This window comes from Sminthopsis crassicaudata, chromosome 5, assembly GCF_048593235.1.
Source record: "Sminthopsis crassicaudata isolate SCR6 chromosome 5, ASM4859323v1, whole genome shotgun sequence".
NCBI classification, from domain to species: Eukaryota; Metazoa; Chordata; class Mammalia; order Dasyuromorphia; family Dasyuridae; genus Sminthopsis; species Sminthopsis crassicaudata.
Window position 1 is genome coordinate 92177548 of NC_133621.1, and position 26863 is coordinate 92204410.

General features: G+C 36.9%; 1 protein-coding gene across 1 annotated transcript in view; it reads right to left on the bottom strand.

Annotated features, from left to right (window-relative positions):
* ZNF398 (zinc finger protein 398) overlaps positions 1 to 21166 on the bottom strand; it is a 28966-nt gene extending 7800 nt beyond the window's left edge. Inside the window, exons 1-5 of the mRNA XM_074267579.1 lie at positions 20781 to 21166; positions 13944 to 14324; positions 6036 to 6162; positions 5432 to 5545; positions 567 to 680 (exon numbers count right to left, since the gene is read on the bottom strand). Coding sequence (XP_074123680.1) covers positions 567 to 680; positions 5432 to 5545; positions 6036 to 6162; positions 13944 to 14324; positions 20781 to 20804 — 760 coding nt within the window. The 5' untranslated portion in view covers positions 20805 to 21166. The remainder of the gene's footprint in view (positions 1 to 566; positions 681 to 5431; positions 5546 to 6035; positions 6163 to 13943; positions 14325 to 20780) is intronic.
* Positions 21167 to 26863: the final 5697 nt, after the last annotated feature.

Consider the following 26863-nt stretch of genomic DNA (forward strand, 5'->3'; position numbering starts at 1 on the left):
AAAGAACTAGGGTTATACAACACAGAAATTGCTTTTTTAGCAATTCTCACCACAAAATAGTAGCTACATTTTACCTGGTTTTCACAAACTGCTCTAGGCTTTTATTCACTGTGATTGTATAGGGAAGTGATTAGTTCAAAGGAACAGAAAGAGTTCAGTGAAGTTCTGAGGTGAGATCTAAGGTGTCATCTCTACATTATGATATTCCCTGGTTTGAGGCAGAGGATGGGAAAAAAGCAAAGTTTTAAATTAAATTTTCCTAAGACATTGCTTTAATCATGTCACTTCCCCGCTCCAAAAAACTTTCTCTCACTCCCTTTTGCCTAATGATTCAGCCTCATCCCATTATCTTCATCTGCTTTTCCCTAATATAAATCTTGCAATCCTGCTGTCTTCTCTCCCTCCTTCCCTCCAAACCCTAATAAAAAAATCTCATTCATTTCCATGGTTCTCCTAGTGTTCATTTTGTCTTTTTTTGGTGGGGGGAGGGGAATATTCCTATAAAGGCTGAGTTTCTCTGCTGCATAGCACTGGAAGCAGGACTTAATATCCACTCTATTACTCACCAGTATATGTGCCTTTGTAAATGTCACTTTCCCCAGGGTCCTGTGGACCTTCTACTTGGGGCTCTTCTTCTTGTTTAATCCAGGAGAGAATGTCTGATGTGGAAATGCCTGGCTCTGTTTGTGAGAAAAGAGAAGCAGAAATTTTTGTTTTGTTTTGTTTTTAGTTTCTAGTGGGGAACTGAGCAGAATCTAAAACCAAAAACTGGAATTAAACATGCTAATTTAATTTCAAGCAACCCAAATATTCATTTGTAACTAAGCAATAAACAAAACTTTTGCTAAATCAATCACAGTTTCTGCTCTAGAGATGTCCTAAACAATGTGTCTTCTAATTCAACTGAACTTTCACCTTTAAAGTGCTTTACTCTTAATTCTCTTTTCCTTTCACAATAGTCCTTTAATACAGATAAGGCAAAGTCTCTTAATTAACATAACAAAGATAATAAGTGTGCCATACATTATGGATATAAAGATAAAAAATGATACAATCCTAAGTCCTCAAGGATTTTATATTATAACAGGAAAAGACACATAAACAAATAAATAGAATACAGAATAGAATGTGACAAAGAAAAAGGAAAAATAAATACAAAGTGTTATAAGGAAATTTAAGGTTGGAGAGATCACTTCCCAGTGAGTGAAGATGAGGATGATAGTGGGGAGCATCATCAAAGTCTTCATGGAAGAGATATCACAAAGGGAAAAAAAAGTGATTTTATAAACAGAGGTAAACATCAAGAGAATTCTAAGCATAAAGAATGGCCCACATTGACAGAAAGAGGTAGGAGGGAACAAGGGCTTAGCTACTAAGTACAGTGTGTAATGGCAGTGAATGTAAAACAAGACTGGAAAAGTATGCAGTTGTCAGATTTTTGAGGGTTTAGTTGCCAGGCTAAGTAAGAAGTTTGTATGTTACACTATATACAACATGGAGCCCCTGACAGTTTTTTGGTAAGAGAATAATATAATCATATGTATGCATTAGGATGGCTCATTTGGCCATTTTGTGAAGGGAGCACTGGAAACATTGATCCTGTATTTAGCTAGTATAATTATCAATACTAATGGTGATGAGAATCTTCATTAGGAGGGTGCCAGTAGGAAGGAAGGTCAGGTCCACAATGAGACATAAGTAAAGAATAATCAACAAGGTCACTTAGGTTGGATATAGAAGTTGGAGAAGAGTGAAAAGTCAAAGATGACAGTATTTTCAAGCTTGACTAACTGGTAGGATAACAGTGACATTCATGGAATTAGGAAAGTTAAGGGAAAGAGGAAGTTTGGGGTAATTGACAATTCAGTTTTGGACATGCAGAACTAGATGTGCAAAAACATTTAAATAGAGAGAATCAAGAGGTGATGTTCAACCAGACATCAGGAGAAAGATTACAAGCTGATTTACAAATACAAATTATTTTACAGAAGTCATAATTAAAGTGACAAGATTACATGAAATAAGTAAAGGAGATAAGATTAAAAACACCAGAGAAGCTAGCTGAAGATACTAACATTCAGGTGACTGTCGACAAATAAAAAATGAAGAATGAGGAAGAATGGACAGAAAGCACAATGTTAAGCAAGTCCAAAGGGAAAAAAGTGTTATCAAGGGAATGGTCAACAGTATCAAATTCTGCAGAACACTTAAGAAACATGAGACTAAGAAAAGGCTGCTGGATTTGGCAATGAAGAGCAAGAAGAGAAGCCAAACTCCAGAAAACCATGGAGAAGGTTGATCTTGAAGAGGAAAAAATAATTTTACTCTTTTTTCTAAAAATTTAACAGGGAAGGGGAGGAAACATAAAAGACAACAGTTTGAGGAGGTAGCAGCATCAAGGCAAAGTTTTTGGGTTTTTTTAGGAGAAGGCTCACTTGAGGGAACATGGTGTAGACCAGTGGTATCAAAGTCAGATGCAAAGGGATGCCTGTCAGTTGCATACTGATTTAGAAGACCACAAACTAACATTATCTGTTTTGTAACATATTTTTATTTATTTTGTGAAGCATTTCCCAATTACATTTTAACCTGGTTCCATAGCTCAAGTTTGATTACTAGTGCAGAGGACAGAAAGTAGTTCTCATAGCCAAAAAGATCTGTATTCAAGCGTCACCTTTGATACAAGATGGCTGAGTGACACTGGACAAGTCTTTTTAAATAAACAGCTTGTTTTCTTCTCCCTAAATACAAACTTTGATATTGTCTGAATTTTCCCTAGTATCCCTCTCCTTCTTCCTTCCCCTCTTCCAGGTAATCATAACAAAGCTCCAAACCAATATCTCTTCTGTATAGACATGTTTTAGAACTTTTGCTTTGATTGTTTTGTGGTTATTTCATTTTGGTGTTGGGGGGAGGGGGGTTTGGTGGGCTCAGATTACTTCTCTTTGTTTATGTAAGTTTTTCCATGTTATTCTGTTTTCCAAATTTGTTTAGCCATTCTCCAATTGATGGGTTATCTCCTTTATTTTTTTATTTTTTTTATTTTTTGGTTATCACAAAAAAATGTTATTTTAAATATTCAGTTGTATATGGAACCTTCATTTTTGTGAGTGACCTCTTTGAAGTATAATAAGTCCAGCAGTAGAATCTCAGGTTCAAGGGGATGTGCATTTTAGCTGCATTTTGTTGTTGTTGCATAATTCCAAAATGCTTTGTAGAATGGCTGTACTAATTCACATCTCCACCAACAATGAATCCTGACCAAGTCTTTAAAATAAGTTCTCTGTGTTCTAAGAAATTCTCTAAATGGAACAGAGATTATCTGCACTGGTAAAGGAAATTCTTCAATGAGAGTTCCTCACCTGACAAAATCAAAGATCTGGATTTAAAAAAAAAAAAAAAAAGGTGATAAATATGTTTAAAGCAGACAAAAGGAGCCATTAGATGGGGAGATATTGAAGATGAGAGGCAATAATAAATGAACCAAGATCTGATAGTAGATGAAAGAGATGGGCTCAAGGGAATGAATGGAAAGAGTAAGTTTTGTTGAGGAAGAGTAAGTCATGATCCTCTGAGATTACAGCAGAGAAAGAGATGGGTCAGAGAGGCCAAAATACCCACAATCAAAAATGCCAATTTAACTTTGCTCAAGGTAAAATCCTAAGGAAGGTGTCTAGTTCTCTTAAAGCCTTCTGTTAACTTCTAGCCTAATAGGAATATGGAGTAGCAGAAAGAGATCTGAATCTGAAGCCAATGGACCTGTGTTAGAATATTGCTACTTTTTACCTAAATGACCTTAGGTCACCTTTCCTCTTTGGCTCTCAGGTTCCTAATCTGATGTTCAAGGGGTTGCACTGGATAACCTCAATAACATCACCTAGCTCTAAGAGCTCTAAGGGGCAAGCTCCGAATCCCTCAGTTTAGTTCTCATCCTTAGCAGTGTTTACTTATATGGAAATGGCCTAAACCTCACAGATAGCTTTTGTCTTTACTTTTATCATCAACAGGACTCTGTTTTGTCAAGTACCTTTTGAGAAGTACAAACCCACCAAAATGTAATACAGCCTGTCCAAAGGAAAAACAAAGTTAAGTAAGACTGAGGCCCAACAGACAATACTGGGGACAGGGTTAAGAATAAAGGTGTGCTATTATAAAAAGGGGAGAGGAAAGAGGAAAAGAAAGAAAGGAAAATAGAAGATAGGAAGGAGAGAAAAAGAAGACAGATCAAATAAGATAGATAAAACCTATGAAAATATAAGGGATTAATTTATAGTTAATTTTGCTTAAATTAAAGTAAGAACCTGAAAGTTAGGAGATCATAAGATTCTGTTAAATAAGTTTTTCTTGCCTTGTATCAACTTTGACCCCTTACTTTCACTCCCTCATATATTATTTCCACTTCTAAAAACATTTCTGGGGACAACTAGGTGGTGCAGTGGATAGAGCACCAGCACTGAAGTTAAGAGGACCTGAGTTCAAATCTAGCCTCAGACATTTAACACTTTCTAGTTGTGTGACCCTGGGCAAGTCACTTAACCCCATTGCCTCAGCAAAAAATAAATTAAAAACAAAAACAAAAACAAAAAAAACCTAAACATCTCTTGAATTAATTTTCTTATCTCTATTTACAAAGCCATTACCCTAATTTAGGTTCTCATCACTTGCGTAGGCCATCAAATAGCCTCTATAATTGATCTCAGCTTCAAATTTTTCTCTACTCAGATCCATTCTTCATGAAAGTGCCAGTGTCATTGTCCAGAAACAGAGATCTATTCATGCCACAAGTTACTGAACAAATCCCAGATATTCCCTATTACTTCTATGATAAAATATAAAATCGTAAAACACTTAAAGCCCTTCAAAATCTGTATCTCACTTATCTTTCCAGTCAGCCTCACAAATATATTACCAAAAGCTCCTTGCCATGCCTCTCCCCCACCAAAACACGATATTCTAATCACCATGGCCTTTTTACTCTCATGAATGACACATAATCACCTGCCTCCACACCTGGAATATACATCTTTCTCACTTGTTTCTGAGAATCCAAACTTTCCTTCAAGGGCCAGTTTAAGTATCATTGTCTACATGAAGCCTGCCCAGCTGTTAATGCCTCTCCTTGTCTCCCCAAATTATCTTTTCTCTCTTTTGCATATACTAATTTTGTACATGTTGACTCTTTTAACTTATATTATAAACTTCACAAGGACAGAGATTATTTTACTTTTCTATCTGTATTTCCAGGACCTACTCAAGTATCTGGCACATAATGCCCATTGATTGAATGATTAAAAATAAAGCAACTTTGTAACTTAAATTAGTGACAAAGTTGAAATTATAAGTCATTCATCTTTAACTGTTAGACTGGCATCAAACTCTGAGAATGCAAGACAGACTGGAGGATTAAAAAGATATGATCTTTTCTACTCACCATCACTGGGTTCTGCAGCCATCTCATTCTCATCTGGTCTCACTTGGTTCTCTGTATTCTGCTCTGACTCTGGATGAGTTTGGGACAAAACTTCAGGTTGTGTCATGGCATAATCTAGAGAACAAAGAAAAGAGGGGGAAAAAAGTAAAAGTTAACAGGGATGAAGATGATATTAATTCTAAACAGACTAAGCTGAAGACATATGGGGCTTATAGAAGTAGGGACTTCTTATACAGTCCCTATCCCTACTTCATCTACAAATTAACCAGTTCTTTCCCAAATGGGTGGGGGCAAACAGCAACAGTAGCTCCAGGGCAACCACTGCTATTGTTATATTTTTCTCATGCAATTTCACTTTTATTTTTTGTTCCTAGATCATACTCCTCCCATCTGACATGAGGAAGGAAAGGCTAAGATAACCATAGCTTTTATAATGATTCCATGTTCATAGAAGGAAAAGGCTGAGAAAGTACCTCTTCTGTGTTTTGGGCCTAGAATCCAAAAGGAGTGAGGATGGGAAATTGGGAATGGGGCAATGAACAAAATTGCTGAGCTCACTTGAAGATGTAAACCACTAATCTGACAGAAGTCAGCTCAGTCTCACCCATTGAGATGAGAGACTCATAGTTGCCCTTCATTATGTTCTTGTAAAGTTCCTTCTGCCATTCTTCTAACTTCTCCCATTCTGGCGTAGAAAAGTAGATGGAGACATCATCAAACGTCACTGGCACCTGTAATCGTAAGCATGTGGGTCTAAGTTCTTCCCTCTACCATTTCATTTCTTTAAATTTTTATTAAGAGACTACTATTGGTGATAATACTGTGCTAGCTGCTGAGGCATAAAAGAGAGATGAGATAGCACTTCTCTATTTCAGAAGTTTACATTTGAATTGGTAAGGTGAGATGTAACTACACAAAATATAACCATATATGTGATTAGGTATCAAAATAAGCAATACAGGTAAATGCTAAGATAGTTCAAAAAATGCAGAGATCAAACTGGACACAAGTGGTCAGGAAAGGACTTCATGATTGAACTAATCTTGAGATTTAGATAGAAGAAAGAACTTTGGGCAGAAATAGATAGGGTAATGTTTCATCAGAGGTCCTATCACACAGATTATCAGTTTTGAATATACTTAAGACTTTCAAAGTTGTTTTTCTTTATATTATTATTCTTGTGGAAATTCTTTCCTAGTTTTACTTACATCACTTTATATCAGTTCATATGACCCAGAATCCTCTGAAATTACATACTGTGTGTGTGTGTGTGTGTGTGTGTGTGTGTGTGTGTGTATTCACTCCTACTTTATCCATTTGAGGTAAAATTAAAAGTTTATCAAATAAGACAATATTTAAAATACGTGGCACAGTGCCTAACACAAAGCAAATGCTACTTAATAAGTGCTTATAAGTGCTTATTCATTCTTTCCATTGCCTTCATCTGATGCCTATTTTAACCATTTTTTCCTCCACGTTTATATATCCTTTTTCTCATGCACCTCAATTATAAGAAATCTTGTGTTTTTGTTAATGGCAAGCAATAACCATGTGTGTTTCAAGCTGGAGGGAGGGACAAAAGGATTGGATGGAGATCTCTTTACTTTCTGGCTTATTAGGGAAAAATGGCTTGTTATCTTAAAAGAATGCAGGAAGTACTTTGAGAAGAAAACAAAGAAAATAGGAAGAAGCAGTATTGGTCAACCTGACATCTGAGGGAAGAGGCAAAGGGAAGAAGGGGAAAAGTTGGAACAAAAAGTTTTGCAATTGTCAATGCTGAAAAATTACCTATGCATATATCTTGTAAATAAAAAGCTATAATTAAAAAAAAATTTTAAAGAATAGGAAGAAGCAGAAAAACCTACAAGGAGTAAGGAAGAATATGAATGGAGTGACAATTCAATCCAATAAACATTTACCAGTGTAAGGCACTGTGCTAGGTGTTGGAGATCTAAAGACAGTAACTGAACAGATAGCACATATACACAAGTAAACATCAAGTATATTTGCAGCAATTTCAAGAGGGAGATAACAACTACCACTGGGGGATCGGAAATATCCCCAAGGAGCTGGCCCCTCAATTGGGCTTTGAAGTCTCAGAAATCTGAGAAGTAGAATGGAGAAGGGCCAATGTTGAATGCAGGGAGATTGACCACTTTTTGTGGGGAACAATGCTGGTAGGCTAGTTTGATTAGAACAGAATGGGTAAATGAAAATAATATGAATTACAGCCATGAAAGTAAGTGGGAACTAAATTACATAAGCCTGAGGAGGGCAAAAGTAGACCTTTAGAAGAAGTAGTATCTGTTCCTTGAAAGAAATCTAAGGAATGAGGATGAAGACACAGATTTTATCAGAAATTTGGGAACCCATACTGGTCAGATGAGGAAAAGATATATTTGGGTGACTGTCTGCTGATAGGAAATCATGTGTTGTCTTGTGTTCCTATATCTTTTACATGACAGAGTCTGCTTATTAAGAGCTGCCAAATCTAATCATCAAAAATACCTACCTCTGGTTAATCACCTGAGGATAAATGAGATGCCATAAAAGACTTAGGAAGCATTTCTAGGGATTATAAAATTTTGAGCAAAGAAATGAAGAAATTTAGGAACCCAATGATTAAAGGCAGATATTTTAGAAATGAAAGAAGATCCAAGAAATGAACAATTGACAAAGATGATGCTGACCAAGCATAGCATTCAGACCTCTGGACCATAGCTTAAGATGTAGAGATGACTGGCTCTTGGCCAAAGAGGGATCACAGCTAATGCAAGGCAGAAAAAAATTTGTCCAAGAAGGCTTTAAGTAGAAAATGGAGAGAAAAGAGAAAATTTTCCATTGTATATCCATTATACCAAAAAGCAGGATAATATATATGACAGAGAAAATACCACTGAAAATTACCTATAATTTATAGGATATAATATCTACAAGAAGGATAAGTAATAAAATATATGACTTTGGATATTTACATAAAAATTACAATGTATGGAGTAATAAAGTATGCTAAAAATCTTAATGCAAGAACATATATTAATTTTTATTATAAACTCAGTAATCAATATCAATAAAATAAACATAAAAGATGATATATATTATCCAAACCTGTTCTCAGAAGGCAGAAACAAATGAACAAATAAGCAAAAAAAAAAAAAAGCTTTTATTTTTATTCCCTTTGCAGGTGTAACTGAAGTTTTGCCATGTTTAGCCATTTTTCTTCCATCTTTCTTTGTCTTTTTTGATGTTATGGGAAACTGGCCAATTGGTGGCCAAATTCTTAGCATACTTACAATAGTCCTTGCTTGTTATTAATCCAACACAGGAAGGCTTGATGAGATGGTGCTATGTCATGATGAATTTTCTAATTGGCGGCAAATTTAAAAGAACTGATGACAGCTAGAACCAAGTTCACATACAAATGATAAGAACAGCCTCTCTGACCTTACTGTGTTTCTTTCTTCTCTGGTGACTTTTTTTTTTTTTTTAGGTATATAAATTTTTTTTTACTTTTATTTTTTTTCTATTAATTTTATAATTATAACATTTTTCTTGACAGTAAATATGCATGGTCAATTTTTTTACATTATCCCTTGCACTCACTTCTGTTCCGAATTTTTCCCTCCTTCCCTCCACCCCCTGCCCTAGATAGCAGGCAGTCCCATACATGTTAAATATGTTATAGTATATCCTAGATACAATATATGTGTGCAGAACCGAATTTCTTGTTCCACAGGAAGAATTGGATTCAGAAGGTAAAAATAACCTGGGAAGAAAAACAAAAGTGCAAACAGTTTACACTCTTTTCCCAGTGTTCCTTTTCTGAGTGTAGCTTTCTGTTCTGGTGACTTTTAAAGGAGGAAAAACTGTGAATGGCTGGATAGAAGTGAATGCTAGCATATATATGAGAGATAAACAGAAAGACAGACAATTTATTTTTTACTAATCATAGATAAATGAGTATCTGGAGACAGACTGGACAAAGTCTATGACCTTTGAACTCCAAAAGATCAGAAGTTTTATCAGGCACCTGAAGACAACAACTGCAGTAGTTGAGTTTAGTGACCCCCAGAGATTGACCTACTTGATCCAATGCAGGGGTGGACTGATGTGGCAAAAGAGACATTAAATCTTAACAGGGACTAGCTCTGCTTACTAAGAAAATGACTCATATATTTTAGCAACTTGTACTCCATGATGAGAAAACTCTCAGAACCAGGAGGTACCCCTCAGTCACATGTGTTCCCTATATCAGGTAGGGATCTAAATTTTGTAATCTTAAGGATGAGCCCATTCTCTCAAGACACCAAGGGTATGCAGAAAAGAGTGTGCTCTTGGCCTGAATGAAGGTAAGCTTTTCTAAATTTTGTCCTTCCTATACCTTCTTAGTAAAAGCTGATTTGGAAAAGTTAATTGATATAAACTAAATAACCAAAATTGGGGGGGGGGGAGGAATATATTAGTGATAAAAGCTGCCAATATTCAGGATTACTCCTAGCACTCTAAGAGGAGAGAACAAATTCATAAACAGAGAGTATTTGTATATGGGTCAACGAAAGAAGGAAAAAAAATGTTATTGAAACATACTACATTGTTAGCCAGTCAGAAGAAAGAAATGGCTAATTACTTGGCAATCATTTAATCTGGCATGTGGAGATGATATAGCAATGACAGGATGCTTCAACTATTTGGATATCTGCTGGATCTCTTTTTGCCAAAATTAGACCAGCTGATTAAGTTCCTGACTTGCTTTAACAGCAATTTCATATAATAAGGGAAATAACAAAGGAAAAGTCCATTCTGGAAGAACTAATTGGCAATAGAGTAAATGTAACAAGAACTTTGGGAGGAAGCTTTAAGCCTGTGATAGGGAAGGAAAAGCTGGATATGGTCCAATGTACACCCTTGGATTTAAGCAGCATGGATTTCAAAAAGTTCGGGAAAATAAAAGAGAAGTGTGTTTCCAAAGCTTAAAATTTTCAAGGGAAACAGGTCCAAAGGAAATGTTAAGAAAAGAAAGTCACTTTTGTAATAAATATGTTAATGATTCCAAAGAAGTATTTGGTGATAAGGATGGGGGAAGGAAGGAGGGAAAAGAGCTACCAAAGGGATTAATATATATACACAAGGACTTCACTGACCAATACAGATTTTTCCAATGTCATGGAAAGAAAATGGAATTTTCTCAGCCTCAGCTGTATCAGTGGGATTCAATGCCACAGATTCTAATAGGATCCTCTACCCCAAATGATTTCACAGCTTTATAGATTTAGAACTAGAAAGGACTTCAAAGGTCAATCCCCTCATTTTACAGATGAGGAAATTGAATACCAAAGAGGAAAGGAAGAAAAGAAGTATTTATTAAGTGCCTATTATTCATCAAGCACTGTCCTAAGTGCTTTATATATGGTATCATAGTTGATCCTCACAAAAACTCTGTGAGATCAGTGCTGTTATTATTATCACTTTACAATTGCTCAAAATGAGGCAAACAAAAGTTACACAGCCAATGACTAAAGCTGAATTTAAATTTGGGTCTTCCCAATTCCAAATTCAGCATTCTATTCATTATACTCTACTACCTACTACCTAGTTAATTTCATATGTAAAGAAATATAAACAAGTTTTAAAGTAATATATAAAAGTTAGCTGAAAGTCAACCCAAAGACTAAAGACTGCATACATGTCCAAATTAGACAAAAACCCACTAATAAATATTGTTAGATTTTTTTGAGAGAAAATAGCAATTAGAATTATTCCCAAGAAATTTCAGGTAGTCTTCAAATCAGAGCCAGACATAATATAACACGAAACATAAAACATAACATGAAAAATCATCTGAGGATAGTCATTATAGGGGCTTTTGATCTTAAAATTGAGGAAATCAGAGAACCATATATAGAACCCTTATTCTAGTTAAACAGATTAAACAAAGGTTGATTCCCCCCCTTCCCAAACATCAGTATTTCTAGGCTAACTTCATATTATTCCCTTTTATATATTTTGTATTTATATATTCTATATACAATTCTGTATTTCCAGCCAATTTATCTATTAGCTATTTCCCAAAGACAGCACTGTATCTCTCTCTTTGCACAGGATGTTCCACCATTCCTGGAATGTCCTCCTTCCCTACTCCTAGCTCTTGGAATTCTTATCTTCCAAGCTTAGCTCCAGTCACCTCTTAGTAGTTAGGAGTCAAATTCCTGATCCCCCTAGTTGTCAGGGTTCTCGCTCTTCTCAAATTGCTTTACTTTTACTTCTTTATAATATGTCAGATTGTTCCAGAAGAAAGTAATTATTTTTATGTGGTTTCATTTTTATCTTTGTATCCACAGTGCTGTGCACTTAGTGGGTATCTCATAAATGTTTACTGAATTAAGTGCTTTTCTTTTTGTATCATCCCAATGTATTCTGGGAGAAAGGTATCAGGTACTGGCAGATGATTACAGCAGTAAGAACTTATGAAATCTCCCAGTGTTAGTACAAGCAAGGCAGAATTATAGTTGACCAATCTTTTGTGGATGACATCCAGAAAGTTCTTTGTAAAAGTACCCCTAGCTGTATTTTTATTGAATGTACATTATCTCACTTTCCCATCCCACTTTGGATATGTTTTACTAAGTATTTAGTTCTCTCAGGTTCTTACAAAATCAGTTCCAGATGATCCTCTCCAATACCACCCTTTAAAATTTAGACCTCTAAACTAAAGGTTTCTTTGCTAGGAGAAAGAACTGGTATGTTCTGCCACTGAGTCCAGCAATGGACATGATTTGGAAATTAATTATAGGTCTCATATTTTTAATGTCAGATATCTCTTTTTCCTTGCTGATAAAGTGATTTATTCAGAGACTGATTTGTCAGTAGTAGCCCTCTGTATACTTGCAACATGGTTTCTTTTCTTTTCTTTTCTTTTCTTTTTTTTTAATTATAGCTTTTTATTTACAGAACATATGCATGGGTAATTTTTCAACACTGACCCTTGCAAAACTTTGTTTTTCAACTTTTCCCCTCTTCCCCTGACCCCCGCCCCTAGATGGCAGATAGTCCCATACATATTAAATATGTTAAAGTACATGTTAAATCCAATATATGTATACATATTTATACAGTTATCTTGCTGCACAAGAAAAATCGGATCTAGAAAGAAAGAAAAAAACCTGAGAAGGAAAACAAAAATGCAAGCAAACAATAACAGAAAGAGTGGAAATGCTAGCAACATGATTTCTAATATATATTACTCATTACTACAAAATTCTCAGAGTCACAGGATCAAATTTAGAATTAGAAGGGACTTCACAAATCAGATATTTTAGAGATCAGGAAACTTAAGCCCAGAAAAGTTAAATGGCTTTCCCCAGGTCATACAAGAAGCAAGTAGAAGAGCTGAGATTCAAAAATCTATATCTCTTCTCATTCTTCCCAATGAACCATTTTACCATCTCTTGTTACGTAGGAAGCTGCTAAATGAAGATCCACAATTAATGCAAGCACCTCATTTTATCTGTTGAGGCTAACTGCCTCGAAATCCTTTTTCTCTTTTCATTTTTTTAAAAAAAATTTATTTTAATACTATATTATTACATGTAAAGATGGTTTTCAACTTTCATTTTTCTAAGATTTTAAGTTCCAAATTTTTTTCCTCCCTCCTTCCCAAACTAGCAAGCAATAGGATACAGACAGGTTATACATGTACATTCATTCCACATGAGTCATGTTGCAGGGGAAAAAAATAAGAACAAAAGGGGAAAGCCACGAGAAAGACAAAAACAAAATTAAAGGGGGGGGGGAAAGGTGAAAATGGTTATGTTTCAATTTGCATTCAATCTCCATAGTTTTCTCTCTGGATGTAGATGACTTTTTTTTTCTCTCCAAAGTTTATTGGAATCCCATCTTTTAATTTAAAATAATTTTTTTCCCAGGGAAAGAAACCTTATAACAATGTACTTTCAGAGGCTGAAAACAACAGGTCCTTAGTTCGGTTTTCTTCATATTTCCTCTGCTAAACATATATTTTTAAAAATTATTTTCAATTAGTGAAGATTTAAAAAGAAAACAAAACCTTTTATATGTCAGACATGCTAAAAAATTAAGTCTCAGTCTGTACTCTGAATCCATCAGGTCTCTGTCAGGGGCCTACCCAATCACTCAACCAACACTGTCAAGTTCAAAAAAGTCAACTTCTCATTTATTCATTGCTTTTCCCCAGCTAACTGATGAAGAGGAAATGACACAAGGTTGTGAAGGAAAGGGATGAGACAAAGGTCAACTGCAGGATCAGGCTAAATATTATGAGGAATTTCCCTAATTTAAGACTAAAACTCCAATAGACAATAGGATAGGTCATAGGAGAACATCTATGAGATAAACACATTTAATAACTTCACAATTCCTTCAGCTTATTTTTTTCCTACCACAAAAAATTGAAATAAAAAAGTTCAATTAACTGACAGATCAAAATCCTTAGTACAAGGTTTCATTTTATTTGTAGTCACAGATGTGATATTATTACCTTCGGGATATCTCCTTTAATACCCGGGGGAAGCCGGAGGATCCAGAAATTCCTATTTCTCAACAGGTTCTCCATGTTTTCTAGCCTCCGCTGCAGCAGTCCATACTCTTGGAGCAGGGTCCCCAACACAGCCCACTTCCCCTCCAGCTGGTTCCCAAGGTCCGCCACTGTTTTTTCACAGTTGTTCAGCTTACTCTCAGCTGCTCCTGTCCGGCCTTCCAGATGCAGAAGTCTTCGGCTGTGCACCTCCACCTTTCTCTCTACTGCCTGCACTGCTGCTACAACTGTCCATAGAGAGATAGCTGCTGTCTGCAAATGAGCCTCACTGGGCAGTGGGAGGGATTGCAGCGAAGTGGTACATTCTGACTCCCATTCTGGAATCTGTTTAACAAGAGAAAAAGAATATAACAGTGAATATTAATTAGGGGCAATATCAGCTCAAAGATCAAAACTTTATGAAATCTTCCATGATAAGTCCAGATAAAAAATTATGCTTTCTCAAGTCTGTCATAAAAATTCTATGAAGTTTATAGTACAATAAATTATCACTTAACAGAGGCTCAGAGAAAAATAATGGAAAACGTGACAGTCTTTTTCAAATATTTAAATATAAGGGTCCTAGGAAGGTCAGGCAAGCGCAATTGAGATGTAAGTGGATCAGTGGCCTTTTGTTCAAAAAAAGGAGTATACTTATGCTGTGAACTTTAACATTTACAAAGCATTTTACATACATCATCTCATTTGATCTTAATAATGGTTAATAAGTTAACTCTCAGGTATTATGATCTTAGATCGTTTTATAAGTGAGGAATTTGAGAATCAAAGTCAAATAAGTCAAGAATGAAAACTGGGTCTTCTGAATCCAAATACAACATTTTTTCAGGTCCTTGTCATTGTCTTCAACTAACCTCCACTGTTTTATATTACTTTGGAACCTGGTTCATAGTTTTTGCCGCTATCTCTTCTCTTGCCATCAGCTTGGGAAACTTCATTTTTAATGACTTTTTACAAGGTGTCCAATGATCTTTTAACACCATATTTTCATAGTTCACTGAACACCTTAAATCCTACAATCTCCATCTTCCATTCATTTTATTGCAGCCGTATATACAACCATAAGTCAACTTGAGACCTCATTATTATGCTATTTCCCCAAGTTATTTTAACTCTGAAATTTCCCTGACCATATCCAGCTGTCCTTTAATCTCTCCTCTTCCTTATTTCTCCCATACTTATTCTTGGTTTTAGAGGTTTTTGTTTCCATACTTGTTCTTGTAGGCAGCTAAGTAGTGAATTGGATACAACTGTAGATCTGGAGTTAAGAAGAGCTAAGCTCAACTATAGCCTCAGACACTTACTAGATATATAACTCGCTGTGTAAACTTTGCCTCAGTTTTCCTCAACTGTAAAATTAAGATATTAATAACAGTACTTACTTCTCAGAGATGTTATAAGGATTAAAAGAGATATATGTAAATTAATTAACATAGTAAGTGACATAAAGTATCCACTTAATAAAGCTTCCCTCCCTCCTCTTTTATCATGAGCTATCAATATCTCAATTTCTCCCTATTTTGTAATTTCATAAACCTTATTATGGCTTCACTTCTCTTCAATTAACAATATTAAGTATCTACTATATTCCAGGCACTGGGATACAAGTACAAGAACAAACAATTCTTATAATCTAATGAGGGAATAAAACAGGTCTATATGAAAATATGTAGCCTAAATAGAAATTGAACATAAACATATACAAAGCATTTAAATTACAAGACAGTTTGGAAAATATGAATGATTCAGCAAAGGCCTGATGCAGGAAGTAGTGTTTGGGTCATATTTTTTTTGATTTTCAGATTCTCATAGTTTTCCACTTATTTACTCTCCTCTTCAGTTGAGAAATCAAGACAAAACCTGTCATAAATATGTATATATATATATTTTTTAAATTCTGCAATGTATGTCTATATCTCATGGCTACTCAAAGAGTAGAGAGGGCCTTAGGATCAGAAGCTAGATGATGAACCCAGCAAAGAAGACTGAGGAGCAGAAAGACAGGTAAAAGGAGAAGCAGGAGTATAATGTTAAGAAAACCTAAAAAGGAGAAAGTATTTAATATCAAATGTAGCAGAAAGGTTGAGAAGGATGAGGATGAAGACCATAAAATGAAAAGATCACAGGTGATTTTCTATTTAATCCTGATTCTAGAATCAGCCATTTCAACAATATCCGTTTACCCATCTTTCAATCTCTTGTTCCCTTGCTCTTCTATTATTCCTAACTTGATAACTCAATTTCTAGCCAATTCAACTATCTGCCTTCTCAACCCAATTCCCTAGCAGCTGAACAATGCAGGAGAAAAATCACAAAACCAGGATGACCAAGTCCTACAAACTCATTCAATGTGGCAATCCTCCTATTCAGCTGTTAACTTTTTCCTCTCTATCCCCAGATGATGACCAAGTCCTACAAACTCATTCAATGTGGCAATCCTCCTATTCAGCTGTTAACTTTTTCCTCTCTATCCCCAGATGATTTCTTTCAGCTCTCTCCTACTATTCCTTTAAATATCTCAATGTCCTTCTCTTCCATTCCTTTTCTTTATTACAATCTTAGAGGAAAAGCAAGTCATACTTCTTTCCAAAGCGAACCCTTCCACTAAACCCCTAATTCCATCCCCTCTTACTTCCTCTATTAACTTGCTTCATCAGTAATCCCTTATTACAAGCATCATTTCTTTCTCTACTGGCTCCTTCTCCTCAGCCTACAATTAAGTTCCTGGCTTTCCTATCTTAAAAACAATACCCCAAATGCTGGTCCTGCAATTCCCCCATATTTCATTGTCACAAAAAGGCAAAAGTTCAGTCTGTCTCAACTTTCTTACTGCCCATTCACTGCATAACTCCTTGCAATTCTGCTCCCACTATTCTACAGAAAGTGCTCTTTTCAAGGTCACTGATAACGCCTGTACCACCAAATCCAATGATTTTTCTCTTCGTTAACCTTTTTGGTCATATTTTACACCACTGAACAGCCCTTTCTACTTCATACTTTCTCTTCTCTTGGTTTCCATGACTTTACTGATTCTTTTCCAGAAGGAAAATTTTACCACTCCTTCTCAAGCTCTTGTGCTACCTCATTTACTTCTAATCACTTTAATATGGGTTTTCTCTTCCTCAAGGGTCTGTAGTGGTCCCTCTTCTCTTCTTTACAGTCTCTTTTTTGATACTATTTCTTCAATTATAGCATATGTGAAGAAATTTTAAGTACAATTGCTGAGGATTTTATTATGGAATGGAAGCCATTTGATAGATACATTAATTATATACTTAGATTTTCCTGGACTATTCATGTACTTCATGATTTCCATTCAATATTTCTCTGGCAAAATTGTATATTTACTTAATGAGATTAAGTTTTCCAAGCACTCTATTAGCCAATGATTAGGAGATCCCTAGCCTTCAAGAAATGTGGGACACTGCACATTTATGTAGATGACAAATATGAACTACTTGGGTGAAAAGGCTATTCCTTCACTTGTAAACTCCAGGAAGGCCAGTGACTATTTAATTTTTGTCTTTAGATTCCTACCTTTTATTAGAGTAAATTATAAACATAAATATTTAATAATTGGTTGAAATATTTGTTCATATAAGGATAACTTATACCCTACTTCTCCCCAAAAGATACTACTTTACATTTCCAACATTGGTGAATTAAGCAATATATAAAAAACAGTTGGCCTTCCTCTTTATTTCTACTAAAGCCATCACTACTGTCCTCATCAATAAATTTGAAATCTCAGGATCATTTTTGAGCCTTCACTCTCTTTTATTCCCTGTATCTACTGCCAAGTGCTATTGCTCCTGTCTTGGAGAACACTTCTTTTCCACCTCAGCCATCCACACTCCAGGGTATGCAGCCACCTAAATTCATACCTCCAGATTACATCCTCAACACCCATCTTTCACAATATTGTGTGCTTAATCTATCCGATACATTGCTTTGATCAAGAAACTTCATTAAACAAAAATCTTCAGTACTGTCCGTTAGTCTTAAAAACAAATTCCATGATGTAGTTTCATCATATCTTTCCAGTCTTATTTCATGTTATTTCCCCCTTCACATACTTTACTTTCCTAGTAAAAACCAACTATTTTCTGTATGCTTTTCTCATTTTGTTACAATCTACTTTTGTACATTAACAACCCCCCACAATTCCTCTTCCCCCACCTCCATTTATTAATGTCTCTTTAAAGGCTCAACTTAGATGTAATTCTTTCATGAAAACACTTCTGATACCTGCAGCCAAAAGTAACCTTTCTCTTCTTCAGATTTCTCATATTCCTTTACTGAGACCTCCTTCTTTGCAGTTTTGTCATCCTCCCTTTAAAATATGGTCATTTCATTTCTTTACTACTATTTAACATTTATTATTCTAAATTCCTAGAGAATGAGGTCAATTTTTCACTCTCTCTATGTCTAAGACCTAACAATCCTTAGCCATCATTGCTTACAGCTCTAAATCTATGATCCTATAAATAAATGAATCAGAAACTCCTGGTGGACAATGAACCTATTTGAATGTCACACTGTGGAACTGAAGACAGGTATTAAAAACATTAGTAGACTGTAACATTTCTACTGTGTTCAGTAATCTCAGATGTTTTTTCATCTTTTATTTATTTGGCAATGTAATTTCTGAAACACAGGATCACTGAATTTCCCTAGACAGGGACTAAAGCATTTGCTCAAAAACACATGGAAAACTTACCCTTCCTCAGGACAAGGAAGAAGAGTAATATACAAATTCCAGACATGGACCTGATATCTGAGGAACTTGCCTGTCCTTCTGGATACAGGTGAACAGATGAACCTCTAAGAATGTGAATTCTCATTCTTGTCTTGCTACTGTAAAGCAGAACAAGGTCTGGAACTCAAACCTCACCTCTGGACATTTGCTAGCTGTGTAACTGAGAGCCAATATGGAAATGGAAGAATAGTGGCTTTGGAGTCAAAGGATATGGGTTAAAATATATATTTGTCTCCACCCGTGTGACCCTCAGTAAAACATATAACTACTCTGGCCCTCCATTCCATATCTGTAAGATGGGGAAGGGGAGAAGTGATACTTTATACCCTTTATGGCCCTTTCCTATCATTACGGTCAAGTCACCTCAAATTGGAATATTATCACAGATGTAAAATGGGGCAATTGTCTGTACCAAAGACCTCTCAAGGTCAACCTATATTTCTTCTACTTCACTGATTTCATCCCAGAATGTCTGGTGCCAGAAGCAGATTCCCTGGTTATAAACTATTACTTACAAAATATTAAAGTATTACAGACTATTTTCTAACCTCCTAATTTTTATATTAGACCTTTATATAATGCTACTTCAGTACTGTGGTAATATCAAGAAATTCTTATGCATTTAAAAGGGGTCAAGTAATAACACCACAACATTTGTAAAGCAATTAATATGTGCCAAGTGCTTTGCAAATATCCTTTTTGATTCTCACCAGAATTCTGAGAGAGGTGCTACTATTATCCCCATTTACAGATGAGAAAACTGAGAAAAACAGAAGTTGAGTGACCTGCCCAGGATCTCATAGCTACAAAGTGTCTGAGGCCAAATCACTGTACCACCTACCGGCATTTAGTAAACATTCAATAAGTGCCTACTGTGTGCCAGGCACTATGCTGTGTACTGGGGATACCCCCCCCAAAAAAAGAGGCAAAAGACAGTCCTTGTGAGAAGCTCATGCAATCTATTTGGTCCAAAGAATCTGGAGGATTTGTTTATGAAGACAATATTAGTGGCTATTTCTCTTTCCAGTCCCTTGGTGTTCCTGCAGTTTGTAGGTTCTGATGTTATTAGGTATTTGTAAGTATCCTTTCCCTCTCTCCTTCCCTTTCTCTTCTTCATTCCTTCTTTCTTCTCTCCCTCCCCCTTTTTTATCTTCCCCCCTTATCTCTCTACCACCCTCCTTCCTTTTCTCTTCCTCCCTCTCCTCCTCTTCCTTTCTCTCTCCCCCTTTTCATTTCTACCCCTTTCCTCTCTTCTTCCCCCTCCCCCTTCTCCTCTCCCTCCTCCTTCTTCCCTCTACCCCTCTTTCTTTTTCCTCCTTCCTCCTCCTGTCTTCCTCCCCCCCTTCCTTCTGTCTTCCTCCTTTTACTCTTCTTGTCTTCCTCCCTCTCCCCCTCCCTCCTCCTTTCTCCTCCCCTTCCCTCTTCCTGTCTTCCTCCCTCTCTCCCTTCCTGTCTTCCTCCCTCCTCCTCTTCCCTCTCCCCTCCTTCCCCTTTTCCTCCCTCTCTCCCCCTCCCCTCCCTCTTTTCCCCTCTCCTCTCTTCGTCCCTCCCCCTCTTTTCTCCCCTCCCCCTCCCTTTTCCTCTCCGCTTCCTTCCTCCTCGTTCTCTCTCCCCCTCCTTTTTCCTCTTCCTCCCTATTCCCCCTCTCCTTCCCTCCTTCTCTCTCTACATCCCTGTACAATGAAAAAGATTCCCAAGTCGCACCTGGAGACTCCGTAAGGACAGTGGGGGAGGGGGAGAGAATGACGACAGAAAGGCAATCCTTCTAAGCTCGACCGAGACCGAAGCTGCCTCGCCACCCCGGGCCCTTTAATGCTGGGGAGCGTGCTCGCTCTCCCACATCTGATAAACCCCCGGACTCGGCTCCCCCGGTCTCAGGGCCTCCCTCAGTCGGCCGGGGTGGGGGGGAGGAGCTGCTGTCAATCGTTGGGGCCTAACTTGGCACAGAGGAAGGTTCCCCGGCCTCTGCCCGCGGGGCCGCCCGCCCCGCTCCCCCGCCGGGCCCGCGCGGGGTTATTTCTCACCGGAGGGGGCGCCGCCTCGGCCATGGCCCTGAGTCTCACTCCCCGGCTCCAGGGAGGCTACGGCGCGTCCGGCTCTTCCCCTTCCTCTCCTCCTTCCTCCTCCTCTCGCTTTGCTCCGCTCCCGGCACCCGCAGGGGCTCCCTGCGGCCGGCTCGGCCCGGGGTCCTGGGCCTGCGTTAGGGCAGTCAGTCGGGGGAGGGCGCGGAGCAGGAGATCCGAGGGCCGTGGTGGGCTCCAGAGAGCCGGCCCGAGCTGTGCTGCCTCCGCCTCCGCAGCCGCTGCGGCCCGGCCCCAGATCTAGCCAAGCTCCAGGTCCCGAGGGCCCCGCTCCTCTGCAGCTGCCCAGCTGTTGCTTTGTGGACCCCCAGTGCACTCTGGGAACTAGCTCCTTCCAAGACACTCCTCTGGCCTCCCGGCAGGCCCGGTACCTACAGCGCCCTCTGTCTGCCGTAAGATCGAACAGCATCCTCACAGCCTCTGAAAGGGGAAAGGGCGCAGGAGGTAGAGTGCCCCGAGAGTTTTAACCCCAAAGTCTGTCTAGAGTCCAAACAAAAGGACCCTGGGCAGTGACCCAGGAAGCGGGTGCATGCCATTCCTGCTGAAGGATGGATGTGGGTGACCCACTTCCCAGCGGAAAACGCAAAGGGATCCTGCAAGACTAGCCCCGGAAATAAAGGATTGGGCCTGCAGTCCAGGGACCTGCTATTCTAATGTGGGCCAGCACTGTGTGCGTGTGCGTGTGCGAATACACACACATGTACAATGATGGCTAGTGTGCACATGTGTATGTGTATACACATGCATGTGGAATAACTAAGCATGTACGCATGTGTATGTGTTCATATACACACGATAATTACCACTATATACATGCATATATGTACACAATCCCATATACATATGCAATAACTGCTAAAATGCTTGTGTATACATGTGTATAATACACATATGTTAACTGCTGGCATATGCAGGCATATGTGGATATACATATATACTTATGCAATAACAGTGTGCGTGCAGGTGTGTATATGTGTGTACCCATATGCATAAGCTAACTGCTGGCTATATATGCATGTATGTGCACATATATATATACATGCATATGCAATAACTGAGGTGCATGTGTGTACATGTGTATACATTTTACATACACTAATTGTTGGCATATATATGCATATATGTGTGTACACACATATACACTATTCATTGTGCATGCATTTGTGTGTATGTGTACATACACATATATTTTTGCATATACATATATATGTGTGTGCATATACATATATATACAAAACTGTTAACTTTGCATGCATGTGTATATGTGTATATATTTTACATACACTTAACTGATGGTATATATATAGAGAGAGAGCTGAAAAGTGTGCTTGAATCAATCAGTCAGCAGAGCACTTAAGGCTAATTACTTATTTGATGTACGATAATGGCTCTATAAGCATATACTTAGATGAGATGGTAATGTGATGGCTCTCCTCATGATTGGCTTGCTAAATGTTTGGTGGTGAGGTAATCATAGGTGAGGATTAGAGGGCTGAGGGAGAGAGGTCAGGGTCACTTGGCTGCAGGAGAAGGAGGAGAGAGACTGGAGACTCTGGATTCCAGAATCTAGGATACATCTTTGGCAAGCTTCTGGGTAGCTTGCCTGCCTCCTTCACTTTTCCCCCTAAAGACCAAGGACTTTGATTGATCCTGCCTCTGATAGACCTTGAGGCCCTCCAGGGAGCTAGCCCGGACATTATATATATGTGTGTATACATGCCTATACATATACATATGCAATAACTGTTAGTGTGCATGTATGTATGTGTGTAATGTATAGGCTAGTTTTCTGGAGGTCTCCTTTGGCAGTCTGACAGTCTGCCATTCTCAACTAGCCTCAGTCTGAGTCTGACTTTGTCCCCAGTTTAAATACTAAATACTTAGTACTAGAGAACCATTATCTCATCAATTCCACTGAGTTAACAACTTGTTTTAAGTATACTTCTAACTACTAGCATATACATGCATATATATATGCATGCATAACTGCTAGTGTATACATGTGTATAATGGTGTATGTGCATATATACATTACAACTGTTAGTATGTATACATGTGTATGCATATACACGTATAATAGCATATACACACATTGTGTACATACAAGTGCTAGTATGTATACATGTGTATATATACATATTTATGCAGTAACTGCTAGTGTATATATGCCCTCATATGCATATAATGCTAGTATATATATATATGTGTATATACATAAACTTTACTATATTCACACACACAAATAAATGCTGGGGTGTATACATGTGTGTTATTGTCTATGTACATATGCAAAAGATTAATATATACACATAAATACATCTATGAATAGATATATATTTATAAATGCAATGAATGCCACTATATATGTATATATACACAACTATATGCTAGAAACATGCATAATATATACACATATTTTATGTACATATGTTTACTTATATATTCATTCATTTATTTATTGTATCCCAATATACAAAGAAAAGCAAAAACTCTGCTCTCAAGAAGCTCCAGATCAAGGAGATAGACAACATGCAAAAAATTGTATACAATCGAGAATTAGGAGTAATTTTAGAAAGACCCTATGATTAAGGAGGGCTAGGCTATGTTTTATTTTTATTTAATTTTCACTTTTCACATTTATTTTTTATTTTAATATTTGTAGTTAAGTACACTATTTCTTAAAATCTCATATTTGTTCCAGCAGGTTTGGCTCACTTTTTCTAAGGAACCTAGAAATGGGGTAAAAAATAATGTCTGAGGTTTTAGAGGCAGAATGTGCTTGTGGCCTCAGAAGACAAATTGATCAAATTAGTATGGGAAGGTAGTGCAATCAGAGCAAAAAATTGTTTTGTGTAAGAGATCAAACTGTAGACTACAATGCTATCACTGAGGAAGCTGTTAATGAGGGTTTTGAATGTATTATTTGGTCTGATTATGTAAGCAGTGGGAATCATTGGTAGTTGACCTTAATGTGTTCAAAATAGTATTTTAGGAATATGTCTGAGGACAATATACAGGTTAGATCACAGAATTCTATGGGTAAGATTAAATGAAGACTCAAATTAGGGTGATAGCAGAGGAAATAAGGAACATTTTGACAGATCTCTAGTTAAAATTCCTGAATGCCTCTTTAACAAATATTACTTGGCTAATAAAGGCCCAATTTTTCAAATACATGGAGAACTGAGTCAAATTTTTAAGTTCACTAGTTGTTCCCCAATTGATAGTCAAATATGAATAGGCAATTTTTGGAGAAAATCAGTCACATAAAAATGTTCTAAATCACTATTGATTAAATGCAAATTAAAACTCTAAGGTATCACTTTACACCTATCAGGCTAATATGACAAAAAAGAAAATTATATTGGAAATTAAGAGGTCATCAACTGGGGAATGACTAAACAAGCTATGGTATATGATCGATTATGATTAAATGTTATTTTTGTGCTATAAGAAATGACAATCTGGAGGACTCAAAAAAAAAAAAAAACAACAACAAAAAAAAACTGCAAAAACTTTCAGTTCAGTATGAACTGAAACAAAATTAAATGACCAGAACCAAAACAACATTGCAGAAAATAACAGCAAAGTAGTACTATGAAGAATGGTGAATGGCTTAGCAATTCTCAGCAATACAATGATCCAAAACAATCTCAATGGACTCATTTTGAAACATGGTGTCTTAACTCCAAAGAAAGAACTGATATTGTTTGAATATAGACAGAGGCCTCTTTTAAATATTTTTGTACCAAATAGTTGACTAATATGCAAATATTTTACATGTCTGCATGTATCAGATTATTTACCATCTCAAGGAAGGGGAAGGGAGGAAGGGAAAGAGGGATAAAATTTGGAAATCAAAAAGAATTTTAACATGTAATTGGGTGGAAAAAAATAAAACATTAAAAAAAAATAGGACTTAGTCCTTGTCCTGGTGGAATTTTAAATCACACTGAAAAAACAATGACTACATATATGAAATAAATGACAATACAAGACTGTATGTGATTGTGCTAAATGAGTGATCCACACTGGAGGAGTTAAAAGAAAGAAAATAGTTTAGAAAATATCTAGGTGGCTCAGTGGATAGAGCACCAGCTCGGAACTCAGGAGGACCCAAGTTCAAATTTGATCTCACTACTTCCTAGCTGTGTGACCCTGGGCAAGTCACTTAACCCATTACATCAGGGAAAAAAAAAATAGTTTAAATTAGATTAGTCAGGAAAAGCTTCCTGGAGTAAAGACTTGAATTAAAGCATAAAGCGTGGATAACACTAGGATAAATGGGAAGTAAGAATTCAATTCAGATTTGGCCTCAGAAACTTGGCTGTGTGACCCTGGGCAAGTCACTTAACCATTTACCTCAGTTTCCGAATTTGTAAAATGAACTCGAGATCAAAATGGCAAACCTCTCCAGTATCTTTGCCAAGAAAACCCCAAATGGGATCACAAAGAATTGGATACAAATGAAAACAATAGAATTCTAGGCAGAAGAAAAAGGAAAAGTTTGAAATAAGCTTGACTTGTTCGAGGGAACATAAGGCCAAACCAAGAAGACTGTTTCCCCTTTGCCTACTAATAGATCTCATCCTCCTTGGAAGAGGTTTTCATATTTATTATGTAGAAAGAGGATAGATAAGAAACTTTAAAATATAATAATCATAATTATAGTAACATTTATATAGTGCCTACATTTGCCAGGCATTGTGCTAAGCACTTCACAAATATTATGGCATTGGATTCTCACAGCTCTGGAAAGTAGGTGCTATTATTTATTTTAAAGATGAAGAAACTGAGGTAAACAGGGTTACACAGCTAATAAGTATCTGAGTCTGGGCTGGAATTAGGTTTTCCTCACTCCGGGCATGCCCACACTCAAACTACTGTGCCATCTAGAGCAGAGGTATTAGAAAAATTCCCAAATATGGATCAATAAAGACAAATGCCTTTATTTTGTGATATGTTTTATACTTCAAACCACTTCCACAGGAACCTGCCTCAAGATGTACATTAGAGCAGGCATTTCAACATGCTAAATGTATATACTTCAAAACTTGTCTCTTCTCAGCAATAGTTTTCAGCTGCAATTCTAATTCAGGAAGGAGGTCTTTCATACAATTTAACCCAATAATCAGGGCTTTTTTGGGTCCTTTTAGGAGGAAGCTGAAGACTTTTGATAGTCTTATAACTCCAGCATCACACTCAAATTTCCCATAATTATTCAGAGCTAAGTCTTCAGAAGTATGGACATCTGTTATATAAACATCAGACAATGATTAAGGGTTATCAACTGAGAGCTACATAACTCCACTATAGGACCCCAAGGAGAAAGCTGAATCTTCCCCAACTATGAAAGCAGACTTTCTGAATTCAAAGATATTTTATTACTGTAACACAATAAAACTAAACAAGTTTGCCAATCACACCACCACCTGAAACACGACTTGGGCACAGAAACTGGGAACACATTAAATAGGAGCAAGAGGGTAATCACAGGACTGCTTCTCATTTTCTGAGCTTGAGGACCTGTGTGATTTGTGGGGGTTTTTTTATTTGTTTTTTGTTTTTTTAAACCTGGCACCATAGCATTTTGTATCTGATTTCTATAGTTAGGAATTCAACTTTTATCTTGTGTTTGATAGCCTGAGAATGAAAAATGGTCACTCTATATAGATGGGACAAGTTAACAAAGGAACCCAGCAATCACTGTTTTCCTAAAAGCGCCCAGTTCTCTAAAGTTTTGTCCAGAGGCTTTTTAAATCTAAAGGTAAAACAATTATTTCCAATCAATCAATGAGCAAGTATTTGCATATTTACCATAGCTCCTATTTACATAGACTTTAAAATGTTAAAAAAAGGCTTTCTTCACAACGATCTCATGAGGAAGTGGGTAGTATAAGCATTACTTATTATCCTCAACCAACTTCTCATACATGAATAAATGAACTTAGACAAAGTCCTTTGAACAGAACTTTCAGAGAAAAAAAAAAAAGAACAATATCTCAGTATATTCTCCAGGTGACTGA